The 27,879-nt window shown below is 64.2% G+C and overlaps 1 protein-coding gene across 2 annotated transcripts; it reads right to left on the minus strand.

Moving 5' to 3' along the window:
* Window positions 1-362: 362 nt before the first annotated feature.
* Window positions 363-27,487, minus strand: B3GNTL1 (UDP-GlcNAc:betaGal beta-1,3-N-acetylglucosaminyltransferase like 1). 2 transcript variants are annotated; one of them, XM_028520844.2, is made up of 12 exons: window positions 27,337-27,483; window positions 26,183-26,299; window positions 26,000-26,099; window positions 21,744-21,808; window positions 19,134-19,199; window positions 12,704-12,799; window positions 6,491-6,586; window positions 5,413-5,537; window positions 2,267-2,402; window positions 2,114-2,182; window positions 1,406-1,480; window positions 378-760 (listed from the first exon to the last, which is right to left on the minus strand). In XM_028520844.2, the coding sequence occupies exons 1-12, from the start codon at window positions 27,349-27,351 to the stop codon at window positions 680-682; spliced, it is 1,041 nt and encodes a 346-aa protein (XP_028376645.1). In that variant the 5' UTR covers window positions 27,352-27,483; the 3' UTR covers window positions 378-679. The 2 variants fall into 2 exon arrangements, with proteins under 2 accessions (XP_035890185.1, XP_028376645.1); XM_036034292.1 differs by lacking the exon at window positions 19,134-19,199 and having other exon boundaries at window positions 363-760; window positions 27,337-27,487.
* Window positions 27,488-27,879: the final 392 nt, after the last annotated feature.

Raw genomic sequence — 27,879 nt, forward strand, 5'->3', positions numbered from 1 at the left:
GACAGTGTCCAGCTGCCGCTGCTCACCCTGGGCCCCACTGGCCACCAGTCGCTCACACCGGGTGCCCAGTGGCTGCGAACACCTTGTGCAGCCGTGGTCCCGGAGCCCACCTGAGTCTGCGTGACAGGTGGGCAGGAATCCCTGGGCCCCCGCGACTCGGGCTGCAGCTGGAGCAGAGCAGGTGATGGGCTGTGGGCCGGCGCGGCCAACATGGGACCTGGTCGGTGACGGCCCATTTCCTGCTCTGTCCCCACGGAGGGTCTGTCTCGGTCCACGTGCCCCTGAGGTCACCGCCGTGGCTGCGCCCCTGGGTGGTCCCCGGAACCCAGACTGGGACCTGGCGGCGCCGCAGACAGCGCAGGCGGCCAGCAGGAGCCTGACCCACCAGCCCTGGTACCGTCACCACACGGTGTGGGACCCACAGTCCCCTGGGTGACGGGTGGTGGAGGACATGTTCCGTGTCCTGGTCTGAGGTGTGTGTGCAGAGTGTGTGCAACCTGTCAGGTGCGTGGTGGGGGTGGGGTCACACGCCTGCTGGGTGAGGGGCCAGCCCCTCGCACACGGGGTCTGCCGTGCACCAGCCGCCACGCCCCCCCATGGGTCCCACCCTAGAGGGGTGCCCCCCGGCCTGCCCTCCAGCCCTCGTTACCTGCTCGACGCCGCGGCTGCTGCGGGCCTGTCAGCTGAAGTGGAGGAAGTCCCGGCCCTCCTGCAGGTGCAGCGACCTCAGGTTGTCCTCGAACGCGCCCCCCGTCAGGTCCTGGGGGGGAGCATGGCTTGTCCAGACCTGCCCTGAGCCGGACCGGAGGCCCCCAGAGCCTCCCTCCAGGTGTGGGGTTCCCTGTGGACAGCCGTCAGGCGGTCTACTCGGGGCTGCCGCGGCTCTGCTCCGAGGGGAGTGGCCCGGACAGGACACTGGGGGCAGCTGGCCACAGCGCCCCAGTGGGCGCTGGTGGGAGGAGGTGGGCGTCTGAGAGACATGTCCACCCAGCCTGTCCAGCGCCTCTCCAAGGAGGGCAGCGGACCCCCACCCACCTCTGCAGGGGCCACAAGTGGGCAGCAGGCAGACTCTGCCCAGCCACACCTGGTCCTACAAAGTCCCTGAGGTGACCCCAGAGCCCACCGACTGGTGTCGTCACGGGGGACCCTCGGCGGTGGCACGTCACTCAGAAGGTGACCTCAACAGCCCAGCCGCAGAGGCACGAGAAGGGGTCCTGGCCCCTCGCTGTGGGAGCCCAGCGTGAGGCCTGGGGCTGAGAAGCAGGCACAGCCGCGTGGGCCCTGGGCCCCGTGACCGGTCGCAGAGAGACTCGGTGTGGTTTCACGGAAGTGCAGCCCGCTGCGGGCGGGCCCACAGCTGCCCCCGCCCCCGCCCCCCGCGGCCCAGGGCCGGGCCGGCGCTCACCAGCTTCACGCAGATCACGAAGGGCGGCCGGGCTGCGCGGAAGTGCAGGACGGGCACCCGGGGCCGGGGCCTCTCCTGGGGGCGAGGGGGCGAGGGTGGGCTCCGTGCTCCCCGCCACGGCCTGGGGCCGGGGCCTCTCCTGGGGCGAGGGGGCGAGGGTGGGGCTCCGTGCTCCCCACCCGGGGCCGGGGCCTCTCCTGGGGGCGAGGGGGGCGAGGGTGGGGCTCCGTGCTCCCCACCCGGGGCCGGGGCCTCTCCTGGGGGCGAGGGGGGCGAGGGTGGGGCTCCGTGCTCCCCACCCGGGGCCGGGCCTCTCCTGGGGGCGAGGGGGGCGAGGGTGGGGCTCCGTGCTCCCCACCCGGGGCCGGGGCCTCTCCTGGGGGCGAGGGGGGCGAGGGTGGGCTCCGTGCTCCCCGCCACGCCGCCGGACGCGCAGGGCCGGGCCCCGCATTGCTGGCCCCCGCCCGGCCACCCTACAGCCACTGCAGAGCCAGCCCCAGGTGGGCGACGGGGAGACCTGGTGGGAAGGCTGGGGTGCATGCAGGTGGCTCTGGGGCCCCAGAGACCCCAGGAGTCCGGGGGCTGCGTCTGCCAGGCCTGGCGGCTGTCGGCCTTTCCCGGGGCGTCCACTCAGAAACCCAGGAGAGTCCGGCCTGGCGTGGGGAGCGTGGGGAGCCCTCACCACCAGGGGCCCCGGGCCCCACGTACAAGCGAGTCCTCGTAGCAGTAAAAGCCCTTCTTGATCTTGTTCTCGTCCACGTCGCAGAAAGCCACCACCTGGGGGAGGACGGGACGCTGGCCTCAGGGCTGGAGCTGCCGCACGTGGCGGGGGGGCGGGGCCCGCGGAGGGACGGGGCCCACCTTGCGCTGCGCCCTTGCCGTGAGGCTGCGGTAGAGCCGGCGGCCCTGCCGGCCTGCGTTCCAGATGGTGAAGGTCGCCCAGTGGGGCAGAGCCCGTTCCTCCAGGAAGTGGACGCGGTGGGCCCAGATGGTGGTCCTGTGGAGGGAAGGCTGTAAACCCGGCCCTGCCCTCCTGCCCCCGCCCCTCTGCCCAGCCCGGCAGGGCCCCCGGGCCCACGTTGCCTGGTCTTCATCAGCTCGGGGCAGCACGCACCCCCCCACGCTGCCCCTCGCCCGCGCACTCAGCCGCACCCGCTGTCGGCTGAGGAAGCGAACCCAGAATGCCCTGCCGGGACCCCACAGCCGTGTCCACCGTCGGGGACCTGAGGACCCACTGTTCTCGCGGCCGCACACTCAGGGAGCACGGCAGACACCAGGCTCGGGCCTTGGGGAGCCCATGGGAGACGGGGCCGCCCCACCGCCGGACACCTGCAGCCACAGTGACCTCAAGCAGAAGGACACGGACGCGTCCTCCAGGCCACCCCCCGGCTCCGAGTCCCAGGGCAGGGACCTGGGTGGCCGGGTTGTCATCTCCAGGCAGGGCCCCTGCATCGGCCCTGGCTGCTCGGGGACTGGGGGTCCAGGTCTGGCCACGGGGTCTGCCACTGCCAGAGCCCCGGGCATGGGGGGGACCAGCACACGCAGCTGTCCCGGGTCAGCGTGTTCTAGCAACGTGCCGAGTCGGGCGAGGACCCGCCCCCGTCAGGCAGGGGACGACCGCCGGGCGCTCCCTGTGGCCGTGCCTGCCCCCTCCCACTGCACGCTGGCAGGCGTCCAGCTATGCTGGGCGTCCGAGGCTTGGGGGGGCGCCGGCGCTCAAAGGTGCCAAGTCCCTAGTCCTGGCTGCTCGACACCACGTTTGAGAAGGAAGCCCGCGGGTGCACACGCTCCAGGCCCATGACACGCCTCGCAGGCCCGGCCACAGTGCACGCGGCTTTGCCAACACGCGGGGAGATGGGAGGAGTTTCTGAGAACGAGAGAGGGATGCACTGCACACACGTGAGTCCTCGCAAATCCACGGAGTCCTGAGCGAGGGGGGGGCAGGCAGCTTGAGAGCCACTTCCCATGCTCCCCGCTCCCCCCCCCCCCACCCCCCACCCCCCGCCAGGCAGGGAGAGGGTGGCACGGCCCGGGCCGGGAGGTGCAGAGCAGGGTCCGCGGGCCCGGTGTCGGGCTGGGCGGCAGCGGAGGTGCCCTGGGGCCCCTGCCGGCGAGGGAGGGGCGGCCTGGCACACGTCCCCCCACCCCCCGGGGTGAGCCGGGAGAAGGGGCCGAGGACACAAGGCCTCTGCTTTGTGGGGTGCACGTGCGGGCCGGCAGGTGGGGCAGGATGGGGAGGGCGCCCCGAGAGCGGTCCTGGGGGGGGGACACGGCCGACCCGTGTCACACGGCCTGCGGCCCGGGTCCCAGCGGTGGGTCCCGGTGCAAAATGGGAGCGAGGCTCAGAGGGATGCGGGTATTAAGCGACCCCTCTGTGCCTCCCACGTCTTAGGGGTCTCCCGCCTGAACACGCCACACACGTGAGCCGGCGAGACTGCGGCACAGAGCACGTCCGTGGCAGGCACTTCCTCCCAGGAGCCCGTTCTGTGTTGTCACTGCTGACTGTCGGGGGGACAACTGTCCGTGTCCTCACGCCCCTCTGCCTGCTGGAGGCCTGGGTCCTCGCCCCGGGGCTGGGCCCTGCAGGTTTCCCCAGCCCTACAGACGGGCGTTTCCAGAACTCGGGGCGGGGGGCGGGGCCGGCAGTGTCTGTCTACGCCTGGCCACAGCAGGCCCGGGGGCTTGGACAGAGGTGGTGCGAGCGAGCGAGAGGGGCACACCCAGCTGCAGGTAAGCAGAGGTGCAGTGTCAGCGCACGGCAGCGGGATGCCCCTGTTCTCGAGAAAGTGCCAGAGTCGAGCACGAAGGTGCAGAGGCAGTGGCCAGTGCCGGGCCCTGGGCAGCGGGGCAGCAGGGCCCGGGGGGCTGTGCAGCTTGGCGGGAAGTGGAGCCCGGGGAGAGCAGGAGGCTGACGGGGCCGGTTGCTCTGATGGACTCTCCCTCGTGCCTCCTGGTGTCGGGCGTGTTCCAGGGAAAGCCGCTGAAAGGTGTCTGTGCCGACCCCCCTCCTTCCCAGAAGGGGGACCCGGGGCGCGCTCAGGGGAGGGGGTGCGGGAGCCGGATCCCGGGAGCCCCGGGCTCCAATTAGGCTCCCCGCCCTGGGAGGTCTTCCTACTGCGCTCAGAGCCCTTAATCCCACACCGAAACTGCATGAGGTCACGTCTGCTGTGGGTGGCGGAGCCTCGCGCTGCAGAGTCAGGGGAAAGGCCGATGCCAGAGACGCGCATCGCGTGCAGGCGGGACGGGGCGCGGGGGCCTGGGGCCCGAGCCCTCTGGCCCCGTCCTCCCCCCACGGGTGCCACTGGCCCCACCACAGGCCGGCGAGCGGGCAGTCAGCACCAGGCACTTTCTCTCCACAGCGTCCTTGGGGGGCACACAGCAGGGAGTCCCGAGGCCCGTCTCGTGACTCTAGTTGCTTCCCTCCCCCGCTGTGGCGACAGGGACGCCGTGGCCCTCAGTGTGTGGACAGCACCCCCTCCCGGGGCAGGGGGTCCAGTGGAGGAGCCACAGCCTTCGGCCAGCCTCTCCGCCTCCGGGGGAGGCTCGGAGTCAGCCGGCCTCCAGCCCCTCGGGCTGAGAGCTGCCCTGACGACAGACCCGTCCAAGGAGCCCACCCCTTCCTGTCCCCGGAGTGGACACAGCGTGGCGGTGAGGGCGAGGGACACACCCTGCGCACGCGGACACGGCGCGCCGCTCAGACTGAAGGCATGCAGACGCCTTCCTCCCCTGAGCCCCACCACCCCTCTCCCGCGCGTCCAGGGCCGCAGCTCACGCCCCGGGGCAGAAGGGAAGGAGGGAGTGGGCCAGCCCCCTGGGGTGCCCAGAGGTCGGGGTGCAGCTCAGCCCTTGTCCCCTCGGTGGGGGTGGTGGTGGCCCCCCTGGCCCACCGAAGTCACCTCCTGCACGTGAACCCCACCCCAAGTCTACTCACGCTGGCCCCGGGGCCCCGGCTGGCCCCCCCAAGCCCCCAGCACCCCCGCCCCGCCCAGCCGCCGGGCCCCGCGTACTCCAGGACGGCGTGCGTGGCCGCGCCGGGGTGGTAGCGGTAGAGGAGGAGGCTCTGGTCCACCCGGACGACCCCGCCGCCCTTCCGGAGGTGCTCGTAGAAGAACAGCAGGTCCTCGGGCACGCCCTGCAGGGGGAGGAGAGCAGGTCCACGTCCCGGCTGTGTCCCTGGGTTTGTCCGTTCTGGCCTCGTGTCGCAGGCCACGCGGCCAGCCTCCACCCTCCCGGTCACAGATGCTGACCACACACACCCAGCCGCTGCGGCCCACGGAGGTCGCTGGGGAACAGCAGCCGCATGCGGCTCCCAGAGGTGCGGGAGAAGGGTGGGGGTGGCCTGGTCCGCCCCTCCAAGGCCTGGCGCACAGAGACCAGGCCTCCCGCTCTCAAAGCCAGTTTAAGGCCGGGCGGGGTGGGGGCGGGAATACACTCGTCAACCCCGAGGCTCACTCTCTGAGAGGAAGAAACGTTGATGTGAGAGAGACACACCAACCGGCTGCCTCCCACACACACCCCAACCGGGGTCTGCACCCTCCGCCTTCCGGTCTGCACCGCGGCCAGTGGGGCCGCCCCGGCTGGGGCGTGAGGTGTGCTTGCTAGTCTGCTGTTGGAGCATCCGGTCCCAGACCGTCTGCAGAGGGACCGGTCAGCAGGTCGGCAGCCAGGTCTCCATTTCTAGGCCACGGTGGCCTGGCCCCTGCCCGGTTTGGGCAGAAGTGTGTGGGGGCTGCCGCCCACGGGGCGGGGAAGGGGAGACGGGGCCCCTCCCCCACCAGCCACACCCCAAGCTCTCCCACACACAGCTTCTCCCCCAGGATGAGGTAACCGGGGGCCTGGGCCAGGGCGCCTGCAGCCGCCACACAGAAATCCCCTGCTTTTGGCAAAACAGACGTGCCCCAGCCCAGCGGTGCCCCGGGGCGCTCCGCAGAGCCCAGCGGGGGCGGCGTGGGGGGACCGCCACAGATGGCGACTTCTGAGCCCCCAGCCCTACGAGCGGGCAGGGCAAAGGACCCATCCCGGGAGTGGCAGGCCCTCCCCCTCCCCCTCCCCCGGAGGAGGGCTCCACGGGACAGCCGCACTTACCCGCCCGCCCTCGTCGAAGGGGCCCACGTGCGAAAACCACGCTCTCGAGCAGAACCAGGAGGGCATGATCACCGTGGGGCCGTTGGAGGTGAACACCTAGAAGCCATCAGAACGGCGCGTCACAAGAAGCATCCGGTAATCAATGGCCCACAGCGTGCCGTCAGAAACCGACGGCTTCTTTGCATGTCCCTTCCCTGTAGGTACGAGGGTCCAGGAGACCTGACCGCCAGATGGACACTGTCCCCCTCCCACGGCCGAGGCCAGCCGCACCCCAGCTCCTGCACGGCTGACACACACGTGCAGGCTGTTGGTGGAGGGCCCCCCGGCTGTGGACTGACGGCAGGGCCATGGGCAGTGCAAGGCCCCGGCAGCTGCCGCGGGCTCCAGCGCACCTACGTTGTCTAAGGGTGACCGGAGCGCAAGGACAGAAGTGAAACGGGAAAGAGCAAAGACAGTGTGGCCCTGGGGGGACTTCCCTTCGTCCCACCAGAACAAGGACGGGTGGGCTCGCCCGATGGTGTCTTTCTAGCTTCTCTGGGTCCTTGCCTTTCAACAGCACTCGTTGCCCGCCAAGGCTCCTCCCTCCAAAAGGCGGCTCAGGGGTCGCCGGGCACACAGCGGAGCCGGCCCCAGCAGGACCGAGCCGCAGGGACACCCGTAGGGACAGCCTCAGTGTGTCCCCAGAGTCCTGCGGGCGGTCACCTCCAGACCAGATGGCACCTGACACTGGGTGAAACGGTCTGTGTTCACCCCTCAGCTCTCGAACTCGCAGACGGGAAGTGGCCGTTCCCAACACCCGCGGACGCCCGGGAAAGTGTCCTTCTCGGTGGGAAGGCCAGGGAGGGAACAGGCAGCCCAAGTTCGCTGGCCGGCACATTCCAGCGGTCAGCGTGCTCACCCCGGGGCTTCGTCTCTCTCTGTGAGCACCTGCGTGTTCCCAGGCGGAAGGCTGGCTGGCTCCCGTGGAAATGACTCCCACAGCACACGCCTGCTGTGGTGGTCTCTTCTGCAGGCACTGCTGCCGCCGCACAGCCCTACATTACCCAGGGCTGTGGACGAGCCTCAGCTTCTGCCGCGTCAGAGGCCGGGGGTCAGGGGCCGGGGCCAGGGCAGCACTGGCAGCAGCGACCTGCTGGCCAGACCGCGCATGGTCAGAACCACTCAAGTGAAGTGCGTGAAGAAACAGGCACCTTTGCTGAGCAGCTCGATTCTCTTAAAAGGTGGGTGCACCGCAGGTGAGAGACGGAAGGAGGTTACGCCCTTACAAACTCTCAGAGACAGGAGTTTTCCCAGGAAACGTGTCCACCTCCCGCTGCCACGCTGCCCCTCGCACGGAGAAGTCCCGGTGACTGCACGAGGCTCTCAGGGGCAGCCAAGGCCAGCATCCAGCCAGCGAGGACCAGGAGAGGCCACGAGTGGAGCCAGGACTCCTGCCCCACCCCAACCTCTGGTCCTCAGGGTCCGGCCCCCGGGGTGTATTAGGACACCCCAGCCCCCTGCCACCTGCGTGAGAGGCTCTGCTGCGGGCGGCTGGTGCCACGGTGGGGGAGGAGGAAAGTAGAATTAAACTCTGCAGCCCACGTGCCCAGCCTGTTTCTGTGTGTGGGGGGGGGGGGGGGTGAGAGAGAGAGAGAGAGAGGGAGAGAGAGAGGGATACTGTGCACGAATGACACGTGTCCAGAGCTCTCTGAAAAGGTGCTGCGGGAAGGTCGGCGTGGAGATAAGCACGGGGCAGAGCCGATGCCTTCGCGCCCAGCTCCACCGCTCACTGCCAGGCCTCCGTGTCCCCCAGGAGACAGAGGGGCCCTCGGGGACTGCAGACCTTGCTGGCCTCCCAGCCGGGGGCTGGCACCTCGACTGCTCACTTGCCCCCCAGCTGTGCTGGCGCTGCACAGAGCAGCCCGGCACCACGGGCACCAGAGGCCTGGCTGTGCACCAACCAACCGTGTTTACACAACAGGCAGCTGAACGCCCTGCCGAGCCCTGACCTAACTGGTGAGGCGCGGACCTTCTCCGACTTCGACTTCAGTGAAAACGGCTTCCATTGCTGACCTGCCCCCCCCACAGACTCAGAATTCTTGGAACCCAAACGAAATAGGCCCAAGAGGCATAAATGCTTTCACTTTGGTTTTGTATGTTCTTGCACGTGTAGATACATGACAGGCAATGAACCTGCAGCTCAGAGGGTGCTGCGCAGCCCAGCAGAGGGCGCTCTGGGCCTCGAGGAGGGCCCGGAGAGCCGTGGTCGGAGGTTCAGCGTCAAAACCCTCGCTGCCTGCCGGGCCCCAGTCGGAGGCCCCAGTCGGAGGCCCCAGTCGGAGGCCCCAGTCGGAGGGCCCCAGTCGGAGGGCCCGAGGCTGGGCCTGCAGCTCACTTCCCCTGGGGGGGAAGCAGGGCTCCACGGTGGCCACCACCCCTCTCCTCCCGAGAGACCGAGACCAATGCTGGGTTTTCTAACCCATTTCTTCGACTTCTGTTTCCTCTTCACTCTCCAGCTGCCACTCCCCACTGGTGTCACCCGCTGAGGAATCAGATAACCCCGTTTCTTAGAATTGTGCCCAAAGTAGGTTCCCCACGTGAGGCCTCGCGGGCCCAGGCTGCTGCTCTGCAGAGCCTGGTGTGGGGGTGCCCCCCCCGCTCTGCGCCGACAGGAAGTGCCCGTGGCAAACAGGAGCTGTGCGTAGCCCCCGAGCGTGGCGAGTCTGTCCGAGGGCGGCTTGGGTACGGAATACGCTGGAACAGACCCCCTGAGCTGCCCTGTCCTTGGTCCCGGAAGGGTGGTGGGTACGGCAGAGAACCTTTTAGGATGCCGTCAGTAATTAAAAGGAAGAGGAAGTAAGGATTATAGGTTTAAAATGAGCCAGGTTGTATGCCAAAGGAGACGCCCGCCCTGGCGTTAGGAAGAGCGGGAGCACGTAGAGAAAGTCACAGGCCCCCCACAGCTGTCTCTCAGCAGGAAGCGACAGGGCTCTTTCGGAACGAGAGCCAAGTTGACGTGACTCATTCCCGGAGCTCTGTGGCTTCTTATCCTCCTTTCTAAATTCTGATTTGTCGGAAGACTGTCTTTAGACAGATAACGAGTTTCCAGTATCTGACATTTTAACATCCACACGACAACGAGAATAAACTCTGACGAGGCGTCTGGATGCGCCAGCCACAGCCGCCAGCGAAGCGCGTCCTTCCTCGGGGCGGCACAGAGAAGGCTGGCGAGCGCCCCCCCACCCCCGCCCCGACGGGTCCTTCGTGGGGTCTGCACCACCGCCCCCCCACGCGGGGCTGCAGGGAAGGCTGCAGCCCGCCCCGCGGCGGAGCACGCCAGGTCTCAGGTTCAGGAGCGCGGCCTGGTGGGAGTGAGGTGGGTGCCCCCCCCTCTGAGCTCGAAGGACAGACGTCTCAGGAAGCCACGCTGGGACGCGTGGACACGTCCCCCACGCTCACACAGCGGAGCAGCTCTGTCCGTGCCCCAGGGCCTGGCGGAGCGAGGGCGACGGGCTGCCCCTCGCGCGTGCGGCAGCCCGTCTGCTCAGCTGGCCAGGAGTCGCCTTGGTTTTGCTGAGTGTCTCAGGTGGGCGTGTCACAGGGCAGGTGGGCGTGTCACACCTGAAGTCGGCCCTGCGGACCTTGCCGTCTTGTGGCTGAGCCCTCACGTTTCACGGAAGTGACGCCGGGCCACAGGGGTCCCACGGCTGGCGGAAGGCCCCGGGCCTCTGGGGCAGCACCCGGCCCGAGGCACCCGCTCCCCACAGGCGGGGAGGACCCAGTCAGGACCAGGACCTTCCGGGGTCGGCCGCCTCTGCTCCCCCACCATCGCTACTGCTGCTGGCCCCACGAAGTGGGCTGAGCTCTCACCGCCACCCAAGGGTGTCCTCTGCAGCTCTCCTCCTCTCCCCGGGGTCCTCCTCGAGAGGAAAGGAGCGCGTGGCACCCCAAACCCACCACCATGGCCAGCGCTTTTGTCAGCCAGCGTGGGGCCAGGGAGACCAGTGCTGACGAGATGAAGAATCACGCTCAGAGCCTGGAAGGGCAGCTGCCGCCGGCAGAGTGCCTCGGCCGAGACTGCGGACTGGAGCCCACAGGGCAGCCCTGACCTCCAGTGGGACTACACGGAGGGAGGTGAGGACAAGGGGTCCTGGGACTGGTGTCCTCCCAGGAAGAGGAAGAGACCCCAGGAATAAGGACACAGGCAGAAGGTGGCCTCAGGAGGAACCAGCCCTGTGGACACCTTGACCTTGGACTTCCGGCCTCCAGACTGAGGAGTGTCTGCTGTTAGTCATGACAGCACAAGCAGGGGGCAACTCCGGGAAGCATGGACCCCAGAGGGGGGCACGGGGGAGGGGGAGGGGGAAGGTGGGGTTGCTTCCCATCTGGCCCGTCTTAGTGCCGAGCCAGGCACTGGCTCCCCTACGGCCCGGCCGGACCTCCCCCCTCCCCGCCCCAGGGCAGCCGCGGAGGCAGGGAGGGGCCTCTCCTCTGCCCCCTCCCCCGTCTCGGGAGGCGCGGCCCCTCGGGAACAGCTCCCCACGGGAGGCCTGCCACGGGGGCTCGCAGGGCGGCCCCAGCCCAGCCATTCTGTGCAGACAGCGCCCCCCCCCCCCCCGTTCTCCTGGAGTCGGGGCAGCATCACCTGTGCGGTGGCACCTGTGCACACCCGTGGGACTCCCCACGGTCAGTGTCTGCTCAGTCCAAACGTCACCTGCACGGTGCTCCTCGCCCTGCATGCAGGTGGTGGGCGTGGCCTCACCTGGTGGCGGTTCCCCTCCTGGGAACAGTGGGGGAGGGCTTCTGTAACTGGGTGGCTGAGAAGCCACTTCAGTAAGAGATCGTCTTGAGTTTATTTCCGGAAACTTCCGACTTTAAGGTCCCCCGACTCGCTAAAGAGAACCAGTTGGGAGCGCCCGACCTTCGTCGTTTCTGTGATGTGCGACAGCTCGGGCTCCCTGCTAGCCCTCGGCTCAGGACTCACGTTTCTGGCTGAAAACGTGCCGGCTGCGCTTCGAGGCCGTCACCCACGTCCTGCGTGAGTCTCACTCTGCCCGGAAATCAGAGGCAGGTCAGGAGTCCGGCTCAGCAGCTCACTCCCTCGGGTGGTCTGCCCACACTCGGGTCTCAGACCGGGCACCGAGGAGTCCTTCCAAGGCCTCTCAGCAGAGCGGAGCCCGCCCCTCCCCGCCCAGCAGCACCGGAGCCCCCGGAGGCCGGGGACCGGGCAGGGCACCCCACCGAAGCTCTTGCGGCCCTCCGCTGGGTCAGCTGTGAGTCTTCGTTCAGGAAAACACAAAAAACCGTGAGTGCATGCCCTGAGGAAGTGTGTGCGCACGTGGGAGACCCACGCCCAACCCGTGAGCCCGAGGCCCACCTCTGGGTGGGGGGAGACCAGGAATCACGGGTGCCTGTTCTCCACGGGGCCTGGGGCTCCACGAGTCCCGCCAACGGGTCAGTGTGCCACCGGAACCCTCGGCAGCGTGTTCTGGTCGGGACCACGCAGGTGTGACGGTCCGGAGCTGCGTGCTGTGTCCTGCAGGCAACGCCAGGGCTCGGAGAAGGCGGTGCAGCTGACCCACCTGAGGTGGCTGCATAGCCCCTGTGCCAGGCTGGAGAGCCACCCGGCACCCACAGAGGGAGACAACAGCCGGAGAGCTAAGCCTCGCACTCCCAGAGCCACTGTCACGGGAAGCTCTGATTTCAGATGCTGGTTACCACACAAACCGTTCGGTTACACCAAGATTTCTGTTTTCCAAATTCAGTTTAGGAAAAAGCACGTCTTCACATGCCAGGATCGCAGGATCACTGTGTGGGAGCCTCCGTGTTAGCACCTGCTGCGTCCTGGCTGGGGTGGCGGGGCTGCCCCGCGCCTGCCATCTGTCCTGGCCACCCCGCACTCCTCGCGGGCGGCTTCCAGTCTGACTGCAGCCCACGCCTCCTTGCAGCGCAGGGTCAGCGGCTGACCACCGCGGACGGCCCTCCCCCCCATATGGTGCATCTCCCTCCCAGCCCGGCCGGGCTACAGCCAGCCCTCCACCTCCCAGAAGGGCCCTTTGGCCCCGCCTCCTCAGGCATGCTCCTCTGAAACGCCACCCCTCTCCCCAGTGAGCACCTGGCCCCCTGAGGTGGGCAAACCAGTGCCGAAAGGACGAGCCTCCCCCGGGCTCTCAGCAGGAAGGGGCGTGCTCTCCGGGGAGGCCCTGGCCAGCTCGCAGGCTGGGAAGCAAGTACCTGTGTAAGAAGCTGGTCGGACGTCAGCTGGTTGATCCAGCGCGTGTACCGTTCCGTGGAGTTGGGGGGCTCTCTCCTCACTCGGCAGCCTATGATCTGGGACACAGAGGGAAGTCACCGTGAGTGCCTGGGAGCACGCCCCTGCCCGTCCGCCACTCACCCGGCAGGAGCTGGCGCCTCTGGGCTGGGTGGGGGAGAGCTTCCTGAGTGAGGAGGGGGGGGGCAGCAGGGCCCTGCCGGTGACCCTGCGCGGGACGACCCTGAGCCGTTCTTGGCTTGCTCATCCGGTGACCGACACACAACTTCCAACGCCCAGTTCCTTCTAGAAATGCTCTTCTCAAACCCTAACTCGGAGCAGACGAGAGGTCACCGCTGAACCTCTGGGGCAGCAAAACTGACCGGTCCATTTCTCGCCCCCTGAAAGCGGGAACCTCGAAATCAGCACAGGCTGCAGTGCTTAGAGCCCCCTTTCCCCAGGGCCGGCCCCCTCGCCGTGGCTGCCGGGCCCCCTGATGGGTGCTCGGCACCCCCGGAAGAGCCCTCGGCCGCGTAACTCCCTCCTGGTGCCGGAGCCTGGCCCTGCCTCCAGCAGTCCGCACGTCCCCTCCCAGTGCCTCAGGGGTGCACTGGCCTTGCACCCCGACCCTGACCTGTCCCCCACAGTGCCTGCGAGTCTAGGGGGGCTGCCTGCACTGCTGACGGATCTGCATGCTCGTCGCTGAGGCGGCTCAGGTGGGTCTGGAATGGGCTGTCCCCCTGGAATGGGGGTCCCCACAAAGGCAGAGAACTGAACCCTCCTCCCCTTTGTGGCTGGGGGCAGGCAGCTGGGGGGTGTCGGCCCCTTGGCGAGGTCCTGGGGCCCACAGGACCCCCATGAGGATCTCACAGAGCCTGCCACGGGCGTGACGCCAACATCGGATCCCATGACTGTACTCTCGTCACCTCGCGGATCAGCGAGGAGCCGGCAAGAGAAACCAGAGAGGTGAGCGTGACAACCGCCGTCCCTGCATGAGCCTCCTCACGAGGAATGCACCGGAGGTCTCACCACTAACACAGAGCAGCCAGTTGGCATTACTGCAGCCGTCCCCCGAGTTTGAGACGGTTTTGCTCGCTTGCCGTTTCTACTGTTGGCTTTTTAATCGTGCTTTTTGAGAAACTGGTGGATTCACATGCAGTGAGAAAAAATAGAGATCCGTGTGCCCTCCACATGGTCTCTCTCATGGTGAAAACTACAGCCCGAGGCCACCCAGGAGCGCGGGGACACTGAGGGTCCCGCACCCCAAGGCCCCAACCCCCCTTCGCAGCCAGGCCCACCCCTCCCCCGCCGCAGCCGTGTCCTCCCAGGAACGCCGTGTGAGCGAGTCATGCCGTACGCAGCCTCTGGGGACCGCGTCTTCCCTGCTCCACGGTCCTCTGGAGACGCGCCCAGGCCGCTGTGACAATAGTTTACTCTTTCGGCTGAAAATAGTCCACACTGCAGGTAAACCACAGTCTGCTTCGCCTGCTACAGGGTGTCTGCGTTTTTTCCAGTTTGGGGCTGAACGTCATTAAATCCGTTAATTTTGAGCCTCACCACTAGTGAGTACTGTTGGTCGGCTGAAAGCGTTCACATTCAGGTTTCCGTGGGAACACCACTGTTCGCTTCTCTGGGACGGGTGCCCAGGAGTGTGACCGCTGGGTCACACGGTGGGTGCATGTTTGATTTAAGAAAGTGCCAGGCTGTCCTCCGGGGTGGGCCCCCCGCCCCCACCCAGCATCCTCGCCAGCATTCGGTGTCACGGTGTTTCTACCATTTCTTTCTGATGGGCGTGAGCTGATGCCTCGCTGTGGTCCAACCTGCAGTCCCCAGGGGCTTGCGATGTCAATCTCTTCCCACGGGATTCTTCGCCCTCTCTCCGTCCTCCTTGGTGAAATGGCTTCATGTCTTCTGTCCGCTTTCTGGTTGTGGTCAGGCACAACTGGCCACAGGTGTGTGATTTTTACCTATTGCTGAATTCTGCTCGTGAGCCTCTCAGACACCCCGCACAACGCGCACTCACAACGCTGTGGATTAGAGCGGCTCCGGGGTGTTCGTCTGCCCTGCGTGAGTCTCCCCCACACCCCGTCGGACACACTTCTGTCTCTTGTATTCACCTTCTGGTCGTGTCCACACTGGCCTGCATTGGGTTGCTGAAATGAAAAGACTTTGAGGGAAAATGCTGATCGAAAGCAGTGAGGTAGGAACCCTCCAGGTCAAAGGGTTCCCAAACATGAGGCAAAGGGGCTAAACTTCCTTAAGAAAGACCAAGTCCCCGAGCCCCAGGACCAGTGTCACCGACAGCTGCCCAGGGGTGACGGGCCAGCCCACCGAGCGCAAGCCAGCCCCGCTGGAGCTCGCCTCGGCCGGGGACTGTGGGAGCCGCGGCCGGGCTCCTTCTGGGCGGGAGCAGGCTCGGCCGCTGCCGCCGCCGAAGGCTGGAGCCACGCCGGGTGGGCGTCCCATGGGGTGGGGGGTAGGTGGGGATCACGGGGACCAGGCACTTCTGGACCACAACCCTGAGACGCGGTCCCCGCGAGCATGGCCCACACACGAAGGCGTGGAGGGGTGTCATTCGCCCCGACAGTTCCTTGAAGGCACACTGGCGGGGGCCCAGGGCAGCCAGAGGCCAGCCACGCGGACCCCCCCCCCCCAGGAGGCACCTGTGGTGCACACCGAGCGCTCCTCCTGTGCCGCCCGCAGGGCAGCCCTGCTCTCTGCCGTGGCCGGTGCTGTGGGTCGGGGGGGGGACCCACTGCAGCCCTTCAGCCCCACACGAGAGCTCAGGCTCCAGAGCGGAGGCCCCTGTGCTCGCCAGGCCCCTGCCGCCGCCACCCGGCACCCCCTCGGCTCGGAGCCGCCTGGCAGGGGGCTCCCTGGGGACTCACGGACATCCGGGACACCCCACACAGGGCCCCTCCGGCCCGAGGCGGCAGAGGAGGGGCCCTCGGCCTGTGCTGGAAACGTCCCAGGATGCCGAGCACCTTGGGAAAGCGCCCCCCGCCCCCCAGCTCCGTCCACGGCTGGTCTCTGCTTGGGGAGTTTCCGCACACGGTGGGCAGTGCCGCGGTGGGAGCTGCCTGGGGACGCCCCAAGTTCCGCAGAGAAGGTGCTGCTGTGCCACCTATGGGAGCTGCCTCCAGGGGCCTTTCTTTCACGCTTCAATGGCTTTCCTGTAACTGGCCTTAAAAACAGCAACTGAGGGCAAGCATACACTTACCATTCATTTCATTCTTTCCAAACTATATATGAGATATAATTCGCAAAACCACCAGCCAGCAACTGCAAATTAAGATTTTTGTAGGTCATGATTTAAAAAAAAGTCCGGCCCCACGGTAACGCGCTCTCTGAAGCTGCTCTGTTCGGACCCGATGGCGAGGCCGTCCCCGGTCTCCGCTGACACCCACACCGCACCCGGGGGACCCGGAGGACCTGCAGGAGGAGGCGGCTGCTCTTGGGGGGAATCTGCCTAGAGGGTCAGCGGGAAAGCTTTATGCCAGGTCTCCACAAAAACGCAAAACAAGGCAGTTTGATTAAGTTAATGGTGAGCTGACAGTCTTCCTCTTCTCCAAGCTCTTCGCGCACCCCTAGATACCGTGGGGCGTTTGGGCCTGTGTGTGCGGAGCTGCCCAAGATAACTTCACTGATGAGCCAATCGTGTTTGGTTTTTCCAGTACGAAATGAAAAAGGTGAAGACAGCCCATCTGACCGGATCTCACTCTCCACGACGTGAACACGGGTAGCAGGGCGCGTTGGCGGTTCCAGCGCGGGAGACGTTTCAGTGCCCGGGAAGTGCCGTGCGGCAGTCGCCGCGCCCGAAGACGGGAGCCTCACGCGCAGGGTTCACCCAGCCGCTCAGACACACGCCGTCCCCCCAGGGGGACCCTGTGGGCGCTGCTGTGCTCCCCAGGCTCACGCGGTTGGGGGAGGTGGGGGGGACCGGTGAGAGCAGACGACCTGCTCGGCAGTCAGTGTGGCCGCCAAACGCAGCTCCCACTTCTGGACGCCGGGTTGCTCCTCCGGGCTCTGGCCCCCTGTGGCGCCGTCCCGCCCGTCAGGGCCAGCGGGAGAGGTGGCTGCGCGTCTGCAGACACGCCCCGGGGGCGGGAGTCCACCCGGGTGTCTTCCTGCCCCCGTCCTCTTCCAGCAGGGGCCCGACCACGACACCTGGCGTGTGCGTCACCTCTCCCCGTCCGTGTCCCTGAGAACCCTGTCCCCCTCTCCGGAGGCCGGCTGACTGCCCCCAGGAGGATCGGGTGGTACCCGAAGACCAGGGGGTCCTGCAGGTTCGAGGCCAGGCCCGCTGCCCAGAGCCGGACGACGTTCCCAGGAGGCTCCCAGGAGAAGCAGGTAACGGTGCCCGCGCCGTGGGCAGGCGTGTCCTCCGACGTGGACAGGACAGAAGGAGGCCGCCGGCCTGGGAACAGCGGGTGAGCCGACTGTGGAGCCGCAGGGTCCGTCTCCCCACATGCCGTGGCGCTTGGGCTTTGAGGGTTCGTGGCCTTTTTGGGATCTGCTGGGAGCTGCAGAGCCACACCGGGCTGCCTGCTGCTACTGTGAGGGTCCGCTCACGTCCTCTCAGCCTCCACGCCTCCGGGACGGACCTGCGGGCAGTCCCCCGCCTTCCTGCGCGCTGGGCTCCAGCTCTGGCCTGGGCTCGCTGGCCACACGCAGCCTCTGCCCTGTCCCTCAGACACTGATCTGTGCTCTGGGCAGGGTTTGTAGATGTGGCCGGAGCCCGTGACCACTGACTCTGAGGGAGGCCAGCCCGGGCGACCTGCTGGCCGGCTCCATCTGGCGATGCCCCGAGAGGAAGCTGTGGCAGCACAGAGGTTGCACGGCTGCCCTCCCGCCGCCCCAGGCCGCCTGCTGCAGCAACGACCCCGCACCTGGCACTGGATGGGCTGCTGTGGGGGGCCGGAGCCCCAGCCTGGGTTCTCAGGGCACTAGCCCTGAGTGGTGTCTGGGTCTCTCCTCCTCCTGCAGCCCCATCCCATTTACACCACCTTCACGTGAAAACCATTCCTGAGCACACAGCTCGCACCCGAGCACTGATCAGACGCCCGTCCTTTATCTGAGATGCAGGACGACGGAGACAGGATCCCTGTTCCTGGGAACTCCCGGTCCACCAGGTGGATCGTGGGCAGCGCAGGTGCGCACAAGGCTGGCCAGCCGTGGAGCAGGGGCGCTGAACTCTCCAGGGACGGCGGACCCCGGGCAACCCAGAGGGAGGGGGCGGGACCGGCGTCCTGCAGGCGGAGTCCAGCCTGCAGGCAGAAGAGGGTCGGCCAGGCGCACAGGACAGGAGCTGGGACAGCAGCGGCCCCAGACTGTGAAGAAACACGCGTGTCCACGGAGCCTGAGGGCAGAGCAGGGTGCTCAGCCGGGACACTGGGCACCAGGCGGGTCCCTGACGGCCCCTGGGGACCTGCTCCCTGGAGCTCAGGGGCTTGCTCCTTCGTGGTCCAGGGAGGGCGTGTCAGCCCCGGGAGTCAAACACACCCCGTACCAGGAGGACCGGCAGACTCAGCAACGAGCCCGCGGGGGAGTGTGGCTGCCTCCCTGGGTCCCGGGGAGGCTGGCTCTGGGCCGCCCGGGACGCTGCTCTAGCGACGAGGAGGGCACAGCTGAGGCCATCCGGGTGGTGGCAGGGGTTTCCTGAAGCCTGGAGCTGACCCACTGCGGCTCTCGGCCGGTGCCCTCGGGTCCAAGGTGCACAGCTTCTGAGACGCTGGTTGAGCAGAGCGGAAGCAGACCAGGAAGCCGTCCACGCCCGCCTGAGAGCGGTGAGCGCTGCCCAGGACAAGAGGCACGCCCTCCCTCGCAGGACGCCCCCTGGGGGGTCCGCAGACGCGCTCACCACCGATGGGCCCCTGGGTCCGGCAGCAATGCCCTGGCCCAGCTCTCCCCACCCCGAGGCGGGATCTGGACTTAACAAGCTGGGATGATCCAGTGGGACTCAACGGACTCGATACTACTCGGTCGGTTTGTCAAGGCCACGACTCGGCGTGTGTCTCTGAGAGCCACTCGGGCAAGAGTCTGCATCTACAGACGGCGAGGCCTCCTGCTGGGAGGCCAAGGGAAACGCTGCACGGTCATCGAGTACACCCGACAAAATGCCTGCAGTTAGGGATCGATGATGTTCTGACTGTGAGCAGTGGTTCAAAACCGTGCCCTTATTGAACAGCTCCCGTCACTATCTTCCCACCTTTCCCCCCCAAAACAGTGTCATAAACACTGCCTGTGAGAACCTGCACTCTGAGTATCTGTGTGTGGATTTCTTGTAGTTTGAGCCAAATGGAGTGTCATCAGCAACAAACAGGTCTCTTCGTGCCAAGAAAAATCAGTAAATAAAAGGCTTAGTGGTCGTGCTGTCGGCGGCAGGGAAGGACAGAACCGGACGCCAGCACTTACGCTCGCCGGGTGCTGCACGGCGGCCTCCAGCTGCAGCCTCACTCTGGGCGGCATCATCACGTCGTCCTGCAGGGAGGAGACCACGGTGACTCCCGGGAAGCGTCCGACAGGCACGAAGGACCGGCAAAACGGGAGACAGACCAGAAAGGTGTGTCAGACGCTGCCCAGCAGCTGGACCCTGGGGTCCGCCTGCAGCTCTCTCCAGCGGCACAAGCGACTGCAGGCCAGCCCGGCCAGGGGTGGCAGGGGAGGGGGGTCCCTGCAGAGGGGCGCCGTCTGCAGGGGGGCTGGGTCTGGAGCACCGTCCCTTCTTCTGCCTCAGGGTGTCCTGTGACCTCCAGCTTCCGGCCAGAGCCTGCCTACCCAGAGGGAGGACGCACACGGGGCGGCCCACTGCAAACAACACGCTCAGCAGTGGAAGGGTCCAGCTCTCTATTCTGAGACTGGGAAGGAGACAAGACTGGCCGTGCTCATGACTTCTGTGTAACAAATTACTGAGACTCAGGTAAAAACAAACAAACAAAAAGAAATAGGATTAGGAAGAGGGACGAAGACTGTGTGCATAAATAATCTGAGAGAACCTACAGGGAAATATTAGAACTAAAAGTGGATTTAGTGCCCTGGCCGGATGCATAGCGGCCCTGGGTCCCGGTGCGGACCCCCAGTCGGGGTGTGGGAGGGCAGCCAGCCGATCGGTGCTTCTCTCCCACCGATGTTTCTCTCTCTCCCTTCCCCCCCTCCCTAAAACAGCAAATGAAAATGCCCTCAGGCGAGGATAAAAACAATAATACTAAAAAGGTGAATTTAGCAAGGAAGGTTTCTGGATACAAGATTGATAACTTCTTCACATCTACAAAGTTTTAAAAATGCCTCATATCAAAAAAACATTGAACAACTTCCGTGTACGGTTGGTGGGAATGCAGGGTGGTGCAGCCGCTTTGGGAAACTTTCTGGCAGTTCCTCAGGACGCGAAACAGAGTCACAGCGTGACCTGGTCACACACCTGCTAGGGCTGAGCGCGTCACCCACACAAACGCCGGCACAGGCCTGCTCGTAGCAAACCCGTCTCCGTTTGCGGAAGTGCTGATGCACCGGGAGAGTGTGCAGCAGGCCCCGGGGCAGGGTCTGAAAGGAGACGACGGAACAGGAGGGGCACCTGAGTGTCCCCTGGACGGGAACTCTGGGGAGCTCCCCCCCAAGAAAACACGAGGGAGATGAGAGACCGAAGCAGCAGGACAGGAAGCCGCAGCCCCCACTGGGCCTTGTGTTCAAGGGCAGGGCTGTGTGCCGGCTCGCGCCACCCCCCCCCTCGGCCCCCCGGCCTCCATGCACGGAGGGCCCGCGCCCAGGCCGCAGGTGGTCGAGGACAAGGCCGAGTCCCCGGGAGACGGAGGGAAGGCTCCTGTGTGAACCGGATCAGCGCAGGCAGAACCTCTGGGCCAGCCTGACCCCGGGGAAGAAGACTGTGGCCCCCGAGACCTGCACGGAAGCCTGGGAGCCCTGCACCCCAGGCCCCCGGGGAAGGAGACCGGGTGCAGGCGGGTGTGCTTCCAGGGTGCCCCGAGATCCTCACAGAGAAGGCCCGTCACCGAGCGCCCACGGACACGCAGGCATGGGTGCCTCGCTCACTGCTCACGGTCCCTCGTCACGTCACTGAAAATCCGTGATGGAAGGCGCAGTAATGCCCTCACACAGACCTGCCACGGCTGACTTCCCTGTCACTGCCCCACCGCACGTGGTCTCGTTTCCTGCTCCCTGCTCCCCGTCCCAGCCTGGAAGTGAGCTCTCGGGGTCCGGGGCACAGCACCCTCCGAGTCCTTGTGCACGGTGCACAGCGACGCTGTCACCAGGACCGGTTCACACTTTCCAAGTACTGACCACAACTTTAAAAACTTGGTTGATCTGGTTTTTGAAAGTAGCATGTCACCAAGTTAACTTGTTTCTTTGTTTGCAGCGTGTCATTTGTCCTTGCACGTTGGGGGAAGTCCCTACTCCTGCCCTCTCCCATTTATCACCACCCATTTTCCTTTGTGTTTGCCTGTCAACTCACATAAGTTATTTGTTCTCAAGGCTATTAATTTTTTCTTTTTTATCCTCACCTGTGGACATTTTCATGTCCGTTTTTAGAGACAGAGAGGAAGGGAGAGAAACATCGATGTGAAAGATTGGCTGCCTTTGTACACACCCAGAACGGGGGTCTGTGCCGCGACCAGGAACTGAACCCACGGCCTTTCGGTTACAAACCCACACGCGCCAGGGTGGGGCTATTAGTCTTCTAACTAATAGAACACGTAATCTTTTAAGAAATGTATTTGTGAGCATCTTCCTAGTTTATCCTCCTTTCTGTTTACATGGTTCCCTGCTGTGTAATTTTGCTCTCTCGTGTAATCTTATTTATCAGAACTTAAACTCATTCGGAGCTATGGTGATTAAATGGCAAACACCTATCAACTTTAACTTTTCAGTCTGATCATAATATACTAGAATAAAGATTTTTCAAGACCCACACTGAAATGTAAGATAATTTGATCTTACACTTAATTATCTAACCAACATATAGGGGTGTGTATATATATATATATATATTAAATAGAGCAATAAGTTACTTACCGCATCCAAAAAGCAAAGGTAAGACCCTGAGCTCTGTGCTATTGCTTGATTTTTAGAATATCCAACTGTTTAAAAAGAAGAAAGGCTGTGTTACAATTCAGTGTTCAGTGGTATTGACTTCATGGAACTCGGGGCGACGCACCCCACACCCCACGGGAAAGCTAGGAGGAGCGCTTCGCAGGACCGGGTGGAAACGCAGGTCGGCCTCCTCCGGGGGAGGGGGAGGGGGAGGGACCGCACGCGTGTGCAGGGGCTGACACGAGCGCAGCGCTGGCCCCCGGACGCCCCCCGCACCGGTGCACCAGAGCAGGAGGTGCTCCTGGACCCGGGGGTGTTCCTTGACAAACAAAACGGAAGTGCCCCGGAGCGGGTGCCTGAGAGGGTCCCGACGGGAAGGCTCTCCTGGGGGCCTCGGCTGGCAGAGGTCACGGTGGGGCCCTCTAGTGGCGGGGCGGCACAGCCCTGGTACGGCCGGCCGGCACCAGCTCGCTGGACCGGACCGGCTGGCAGCGGTCGGAGCGTGTTTCCTGCCGTCAGGTGCGGTCCCCGCAGCGTCTCCGTCCAGACGTGCGCGCGCCCTGCGACCAGCAGCCGCGCGGCCACGCACAGGCCCCACAGAGCACGCTCACCGAGGAGCGACGGAGCAGCTGTCCGCCGCCTCCACCGCGGGAACGGGCCGCCCTGGGCCGCGCGCAGTGCGCGGGGTGCCGAGGAGGCCACCGCGGTCGGCGGCAGACACTTCGTGGTGACATCTGCACAGAGCACAGGCAGCGGATTCACCTGTGCTGCCGGGAGCCAGGAGAGTGCGTGCACCGGGGGAAAGAGGGGTGGCCCCAGGGGCTCAGGGGGCTCCTGGGGGCCAGACACGTCAGCTCTCGGTCAGGTGCCGTCGTCACTCGCTGAGCTCAGTTTGCGAGAATGAACTGAGCCGTGCAGTGGTGACACGTGCACTTTCCTGTACGGGCGTTTTACACGTGTGTGTTTCCAAACACGTTTGTTGATTTTAGAGGGGAAGGGGAGGAGAGAGAAAAACACCCATCGGTTGCCTCCTGCATGTACCCTACCCGGGGATCGAACCCATAACCCAGGCATGTGCCCTGACGCGGAATCGGGCTCCCCACCCCTTCGTACACGGGACGACACTCCAACCAACCGAGCCACGCGGGATGGGGCTGGGATTCTATTGTACCAACTGCCTTTCAAAACCCTTGCCTTCGAAGGGATCACAGGTGAGTTGGAGAAAAGCTCAATGATAACCTGCGGTCAGATGCCACACGGAACCACCAGGAGAAGCGACCTGCAGGGGCTTCTCGAGAGGACACGCTCGGGGAAGAGGGAGGGACTCGAGGCGTCTAACAGCGAGAAACCGGTGCAGAGCACACGCTCTGAGGGGTGCGCCCAGGGGAGGGTGTGTGGGAACCCGGGCTGGGCTGCCTGGGCTGCCGTGGGGCTGAGGAGACAGGGCCAGCGGAGGGCGCAGAAGTTAACGCTGAGCAGGCGAAGCCTGGGTGCGGAGGGCAGGGAGGGCTGGAGGAGGTATCTGAGGTATTTAGCCCCAGAGGAAGGGGCTGAGGGGATGTCCAGGGGCACAGTGACCACTCTCCCTGGCGAAGAGGTTGCTAACACCTGAATCGTGTTAACCAGACAGTTCCAGATGTGGTGCCACCAAGAAAAGTCACAGAAAGCAAGAACAGGTGTGTGCAAAGTTAACACAGCAAATCCCTCAGGTGCTGAAAACCAAGACAACCCGAAAAAGGGTGCAGGCCCCCAGGGACACTAGCTAAGTGTTTGCTTCAGGCCGCACCCAAGGGCCTCCTGGCTTTACCTCAAGAGCACCTGCCCCAGGCGGGAGAGGCCGGCCCCTCCCTGGACCACCAGAGCCCAGCACCCTGCAGCAGGCGAGTGAGGGCCACGGCCGGCCGGCGACCCGCCCTCCCGCCCTCGGCCACTGAAGGCGGACCCGGAGCCGTGCTGTTTTCACCCGGGGGAGCAGCTTCATCTCAAGCGTGAGTCCTCGAGCTCGGCCCACCGCAGCTGGTCAGCGGAGTGGTCCTGGCTTCCAAGAACTGCAGGGATGGTGAGGCCGAGGAGAAAATGCCCCGAGACAGGCAGGGCGCCAGGCTCCCCACCCTGCAGCCAGAGCAGCAGCTGTGGCTAGCCCTCCGTCGTGGCTGGAGAGCCGGGCAGGCCCGGGAACGGCCTCCCGGGAACCGCACAGAAGAGCAGCGTGTGGAAAGCGAAAGCAAGCAGGAGGCTCCCACGAGCACATGCGAGCCAGCAGGAGCTCTGTTCAGTGCTGCTCGCTAGAGCTGGGCTTCAGCAGGGAAAATCAAACCCAAGAATTTGGGTCACGAAGGGAAATGTTGCTCACTGAGGAAGCTGGGTTTCCCACAATGAATCTTCTGTTTGGCAAAGACCAGGAATTTGCTTTAATATTATTGCCTTGAAGAAAGTCAAATGTTTGTGCCAGGGCCTGGTGTTTGGGGAGGCCGGAGCCTTTGTGAGGGGAGCCGGTTGTCATGGCCACAGCAGGAAAAACTCAGGCCAGTGCGGCAGCAACATTCCTCCCTCCTGGAGAGGAGGGGGTGGGGTTGTGTTTTATTTTGATTTTAGCAAGTGACCGCATTATTGAGAAATGTTTTCCTCTATTATGATAGGAAATAGTAATAAATGATTCTGAATCCAATTAAAATAACCCAGCGTTTCTGAAAATGGACACTCTGGATCTATGTCATACAACATTTTCTATTTGAGAAAATATTATTATAGGTAAGTAGTCCTTTCAGATATAATCAAATTAACTGTTTTATTAGTGTGTGATTCAGAATCCATCTTGTGCGACTTCAAAACGACAGTTCTTCACAATATTACAACAGGTTTTCTTGTTCTTGATAGAATACATACAAATGGGATATGGCTCAAGTTATAGGTAACCCATAAAAAGCATTATATGAAAGGCAAAACATGTTTTTATTTACTGGCCTTTTTTTTCCAGAGAGAGAGAGTGGGGAGGGGGAGAGAGAAAGACAGACTTCTTGATTCTCGTCTGTGCCCTGACCAGGAATCGAACCCACCACCATGGAGTATCGGGATGATGCTCTCATCAACCGAGCTACCTGGCCTTGTTTTTAAACTGGCGATTAGACAAGCAGTCACAACAGTTATCAAAATGCCCTCAATGTGTTCTCATTCAACTACGGAAGATGCAGAACATCTTGAAGAAGACTTGGAAATATACTCCGCGCTGGCCAGTGTGGCTCAGTGAGTGGAGCGTGGTCCCACAAATAGGAAGCTCTTTGGGTCCAATTCCCGGTCAGGGCACCCGCCTGGGTTGCAGGTTCTGTTCCTGGTTGGGGCACACACGAAGGGCAACCGATCGATGCTTCTCCCTTAACATGCATGGTTCTCGCCTGCTCTTTCTCTCTTCCTCCCTCTCTGAAGGCAATGAAAAAAATGTCCTCAGGTGAGGATTAAAGAAAAGAAAAAGAAAAATACTCATACTCATTTTCTAAAAACCACAATTTGTTTATATACATTTCAGAAACAACTTAATATACATGTTTTATAATAACTGATACAGGAACACTTTAAATTATAGAAAGTGGATGAAAGAAATTAAAGACCTAAGTCAATGGAAGGGCATTCTGTGTTCATGAACCGAGACTTACTGTTACTAAATGACAACACTCCCAAGTGGAGCCAGGGATTCAGTGTAAGCCTTATCAAAATCCCAACGGTCTTCTTGCAGAAACAGAAACACGGATTCTGAAATTCATATAAAATTGTGCCCTGGCTGCTGTGGCTCAGCAGACTGAGCACCAGTGTGTGAACCTAAGGGTCGTGGGTTTGATCCCCAGTCAGGGCACATGCCAGGGTTGCTGGCTAGGACCCCTGTAGGGGGCACACGAGAGGCAACCACACCTGAATGTTTCACTCTTTCTACCTCTTTTCCCTGCGCTCTAAAAATAAAATCTTTAAAGAAATTGGACAAAAATCTTTCTAATGCCACAAGAAAAAAAATTAAGCAGAGGTGAGCAGTAATATTCAGTTATACCAGAAATAAAAACACCCTAAAGCTTTTAGCTGGGCTGAGTAAGTAAGAATGCGCCGCGGTAGTGCACTGATCTGTCCCGACGGGTGAGAAGCGCGCGTCTGCGAGGGGGTCAACGCAAGCCTTACAGGGGACGCTCCTCGGCAGGGTCTGAACTGCGCGGAGCCAGGTGAGAAGCCCCCATCACCGCGGAACGGTAACTGACCTCCACGGGGCGAAGGAGAGTCGTGCCCTCCAATGACCACACGGATCCCGGAACCTTCCAGCGTCACTTTCCACTTTTCAATGATCGCCATTGACTTGTCCTGAAAGCGAGAGGGGCTTCTGGTCAGGGCAGCTGGACCCCGGCGGCCAGGTGGCCCACCGGCGGCAGACAGGTCCCCTGTACCTTGCTGGCGTCGTTAAACACCGAGAGCTCCATGGGGCCTTCAAAGTCCTGCTGCAGCACCGACCGCAGGCACTCGTCCAGCCAGGGCTCGGCGTTGTGCACCGGGAGGATCACAGACTGGAATTCAAGGAGCCGGGTCAGCGCCCGGGGGCGTGGGGGGAACCCCACCGCCCGCCTCGCGTTCTGGCCGTGCACCCGCGCCCAGCCTGACACGGGCTCGGCGAGGAAGAGCTGCGGGCCCGCGCCGTGCCGCGCCGGGCCGGCTCTCGAGCCCTGCAGCCTTTAGGATGTGTTGTTCCACTCCCCGCAACTGGTGTTTGGGGTGCTTTTGAAAAGAAAACAAAAATCTGAAAGGCACCGACACTGTTTCCAGGTCAAGGCCAACTTCACGTTTTCCATCACTGGTCCGAACACCACCGTTTTGGTTCCAACGAGCATCTGTACTCGGTTGCACTGGGTCCCGAACGGAACCGATTGGTCCTTTCCTGGGTGGGACACGCGTGTTCAGTGACCCTGCAACCAAGAAGCCCTCCGAGAGCCGCCCGCGCAGCTCTGTGGGGCGCCTCTTCTCCCTTGGCTCCGGGCCGCAGCGCGGCGCGTCCTTTTCGGGGCGAGCCCACGGGAAACACGCGCCTCCAAAGGGCAGCTAACCCGACTGCCCACCAAACGCCGCGCCGGGGCAGGCGTGCGGCCGCGCGGACCGCGGGGGCTGCGCACGTGCGCGAGGCAAGGCGCGGACACCTGCCGGCGCGCGCGCCGGGCGCGGCGCCGCTCGGAAAGCCCTCCGTGCGGAAACCGCCGGGCGAAGCTGGGATGCGACTGTGAAGGCACGGTTTCCGCCGAGGGCGACGCGCCGCGTGGCGGCCACAAGGCGGTCCCGCCCGCTGACATACTGACTTCCCTCTGGAATTGCTTTCTCAAGGAAAAGAAAAATAACGCGTCTACGCAAGACCCCCGACACACGGCGTGACGTGCGTTTCTGTCGGGTGGGCCGGTGCTGGCGGCTCTGGGCGGAGACCCTCCCAGGCCAGCCCAGAAGCGGTGGGAACGCGGACGCGGGGAGCGGAGGACGGACGGAGGACGGACGGAGGAAGGACGGAGAGGGGACGGGCGGGGACAGGGCAGGGGGCGGAGGCCCGCGGCCCGCCACCTACCACTTGGGTCTCCATGGTCGCGCTCTTCCGGACGCCCCGCCCACGGCGCGTGCGCGGGGGCGGGCCCGAGGCCGGCCCGCCTCTGATTGGCGCAGACGGACGTCGATCCGGCGGGGCTGGCAGAGGCCGAGCGGGACTGGGAGAGGCGCGGCCTAGAGCGGGGGAGGACTGGGGACCGCGCGCCCGGGGCTGGGGCGGTCGCGGCGTGGGCTTCTGGCCCCGTGAGCCGCGGTGTCCCGTTGTCCACTCCGGAGCGCTCGTCCCCCGGAAGTCCTCGCTCCCTCCCCTGAGGGAGTTCGTCGGCTCCGAAGCCCTCAGTAAAATGTCACGAAAGCACGAGGGGGGCGGGGGAGGCGCCACGCTGTGCGGAGGGTCCGACTTAGTGTCCACACCTTCGTGGGCGGGGGGCGTGTAACCCTTTGGAAAACGGTGCGTGTGTACAGGACGCAAGCGACATGTCATCTGCGCTGTTGGACCTGACTGGGGATACCTGATGTCCCAGGCAGGGCTCGGGGGAGGTGGGACCCGGGAGGGCGCCCCGCG

Source organism: Phyllostomus discolor, chromosome 8 (genome assembly GCF_004126475.2).
Source record: "Phyllostomus discolor isolate MPI-MPIP mPhyDis1 chromosome 8, mPhyDis1.pri.v3, whole genome shotgun sequence".
Taxonomy (NCBI): Eukaryota; Metazoa; Chordata; class Mammalia; order Chiroptera; family Phyllostomidae; genus Phyllostomus; species Phyllostomus discolor.

Excerpts from the sequence above, each read along its gene's own strand:
- B3GNTL1 (XM_028520844.2), bottom strand. Across the intron at positions 19,200-21,743 it reads ACCTTTGCTTTTTGGATGCG|GACGACGTGATGATGCCGCC; the intron begins GTAAGTAACTTA and ends TCCTCCCTGCAG. Across the intron at positions 2,183-2,266 it reads CGGCAAGGGCGCAGCGCAAG|GTGGTGGCTTTCTGCGACGT; the intron begins GTGGGCCCCGTC and ends GTCCTCCCCCAG.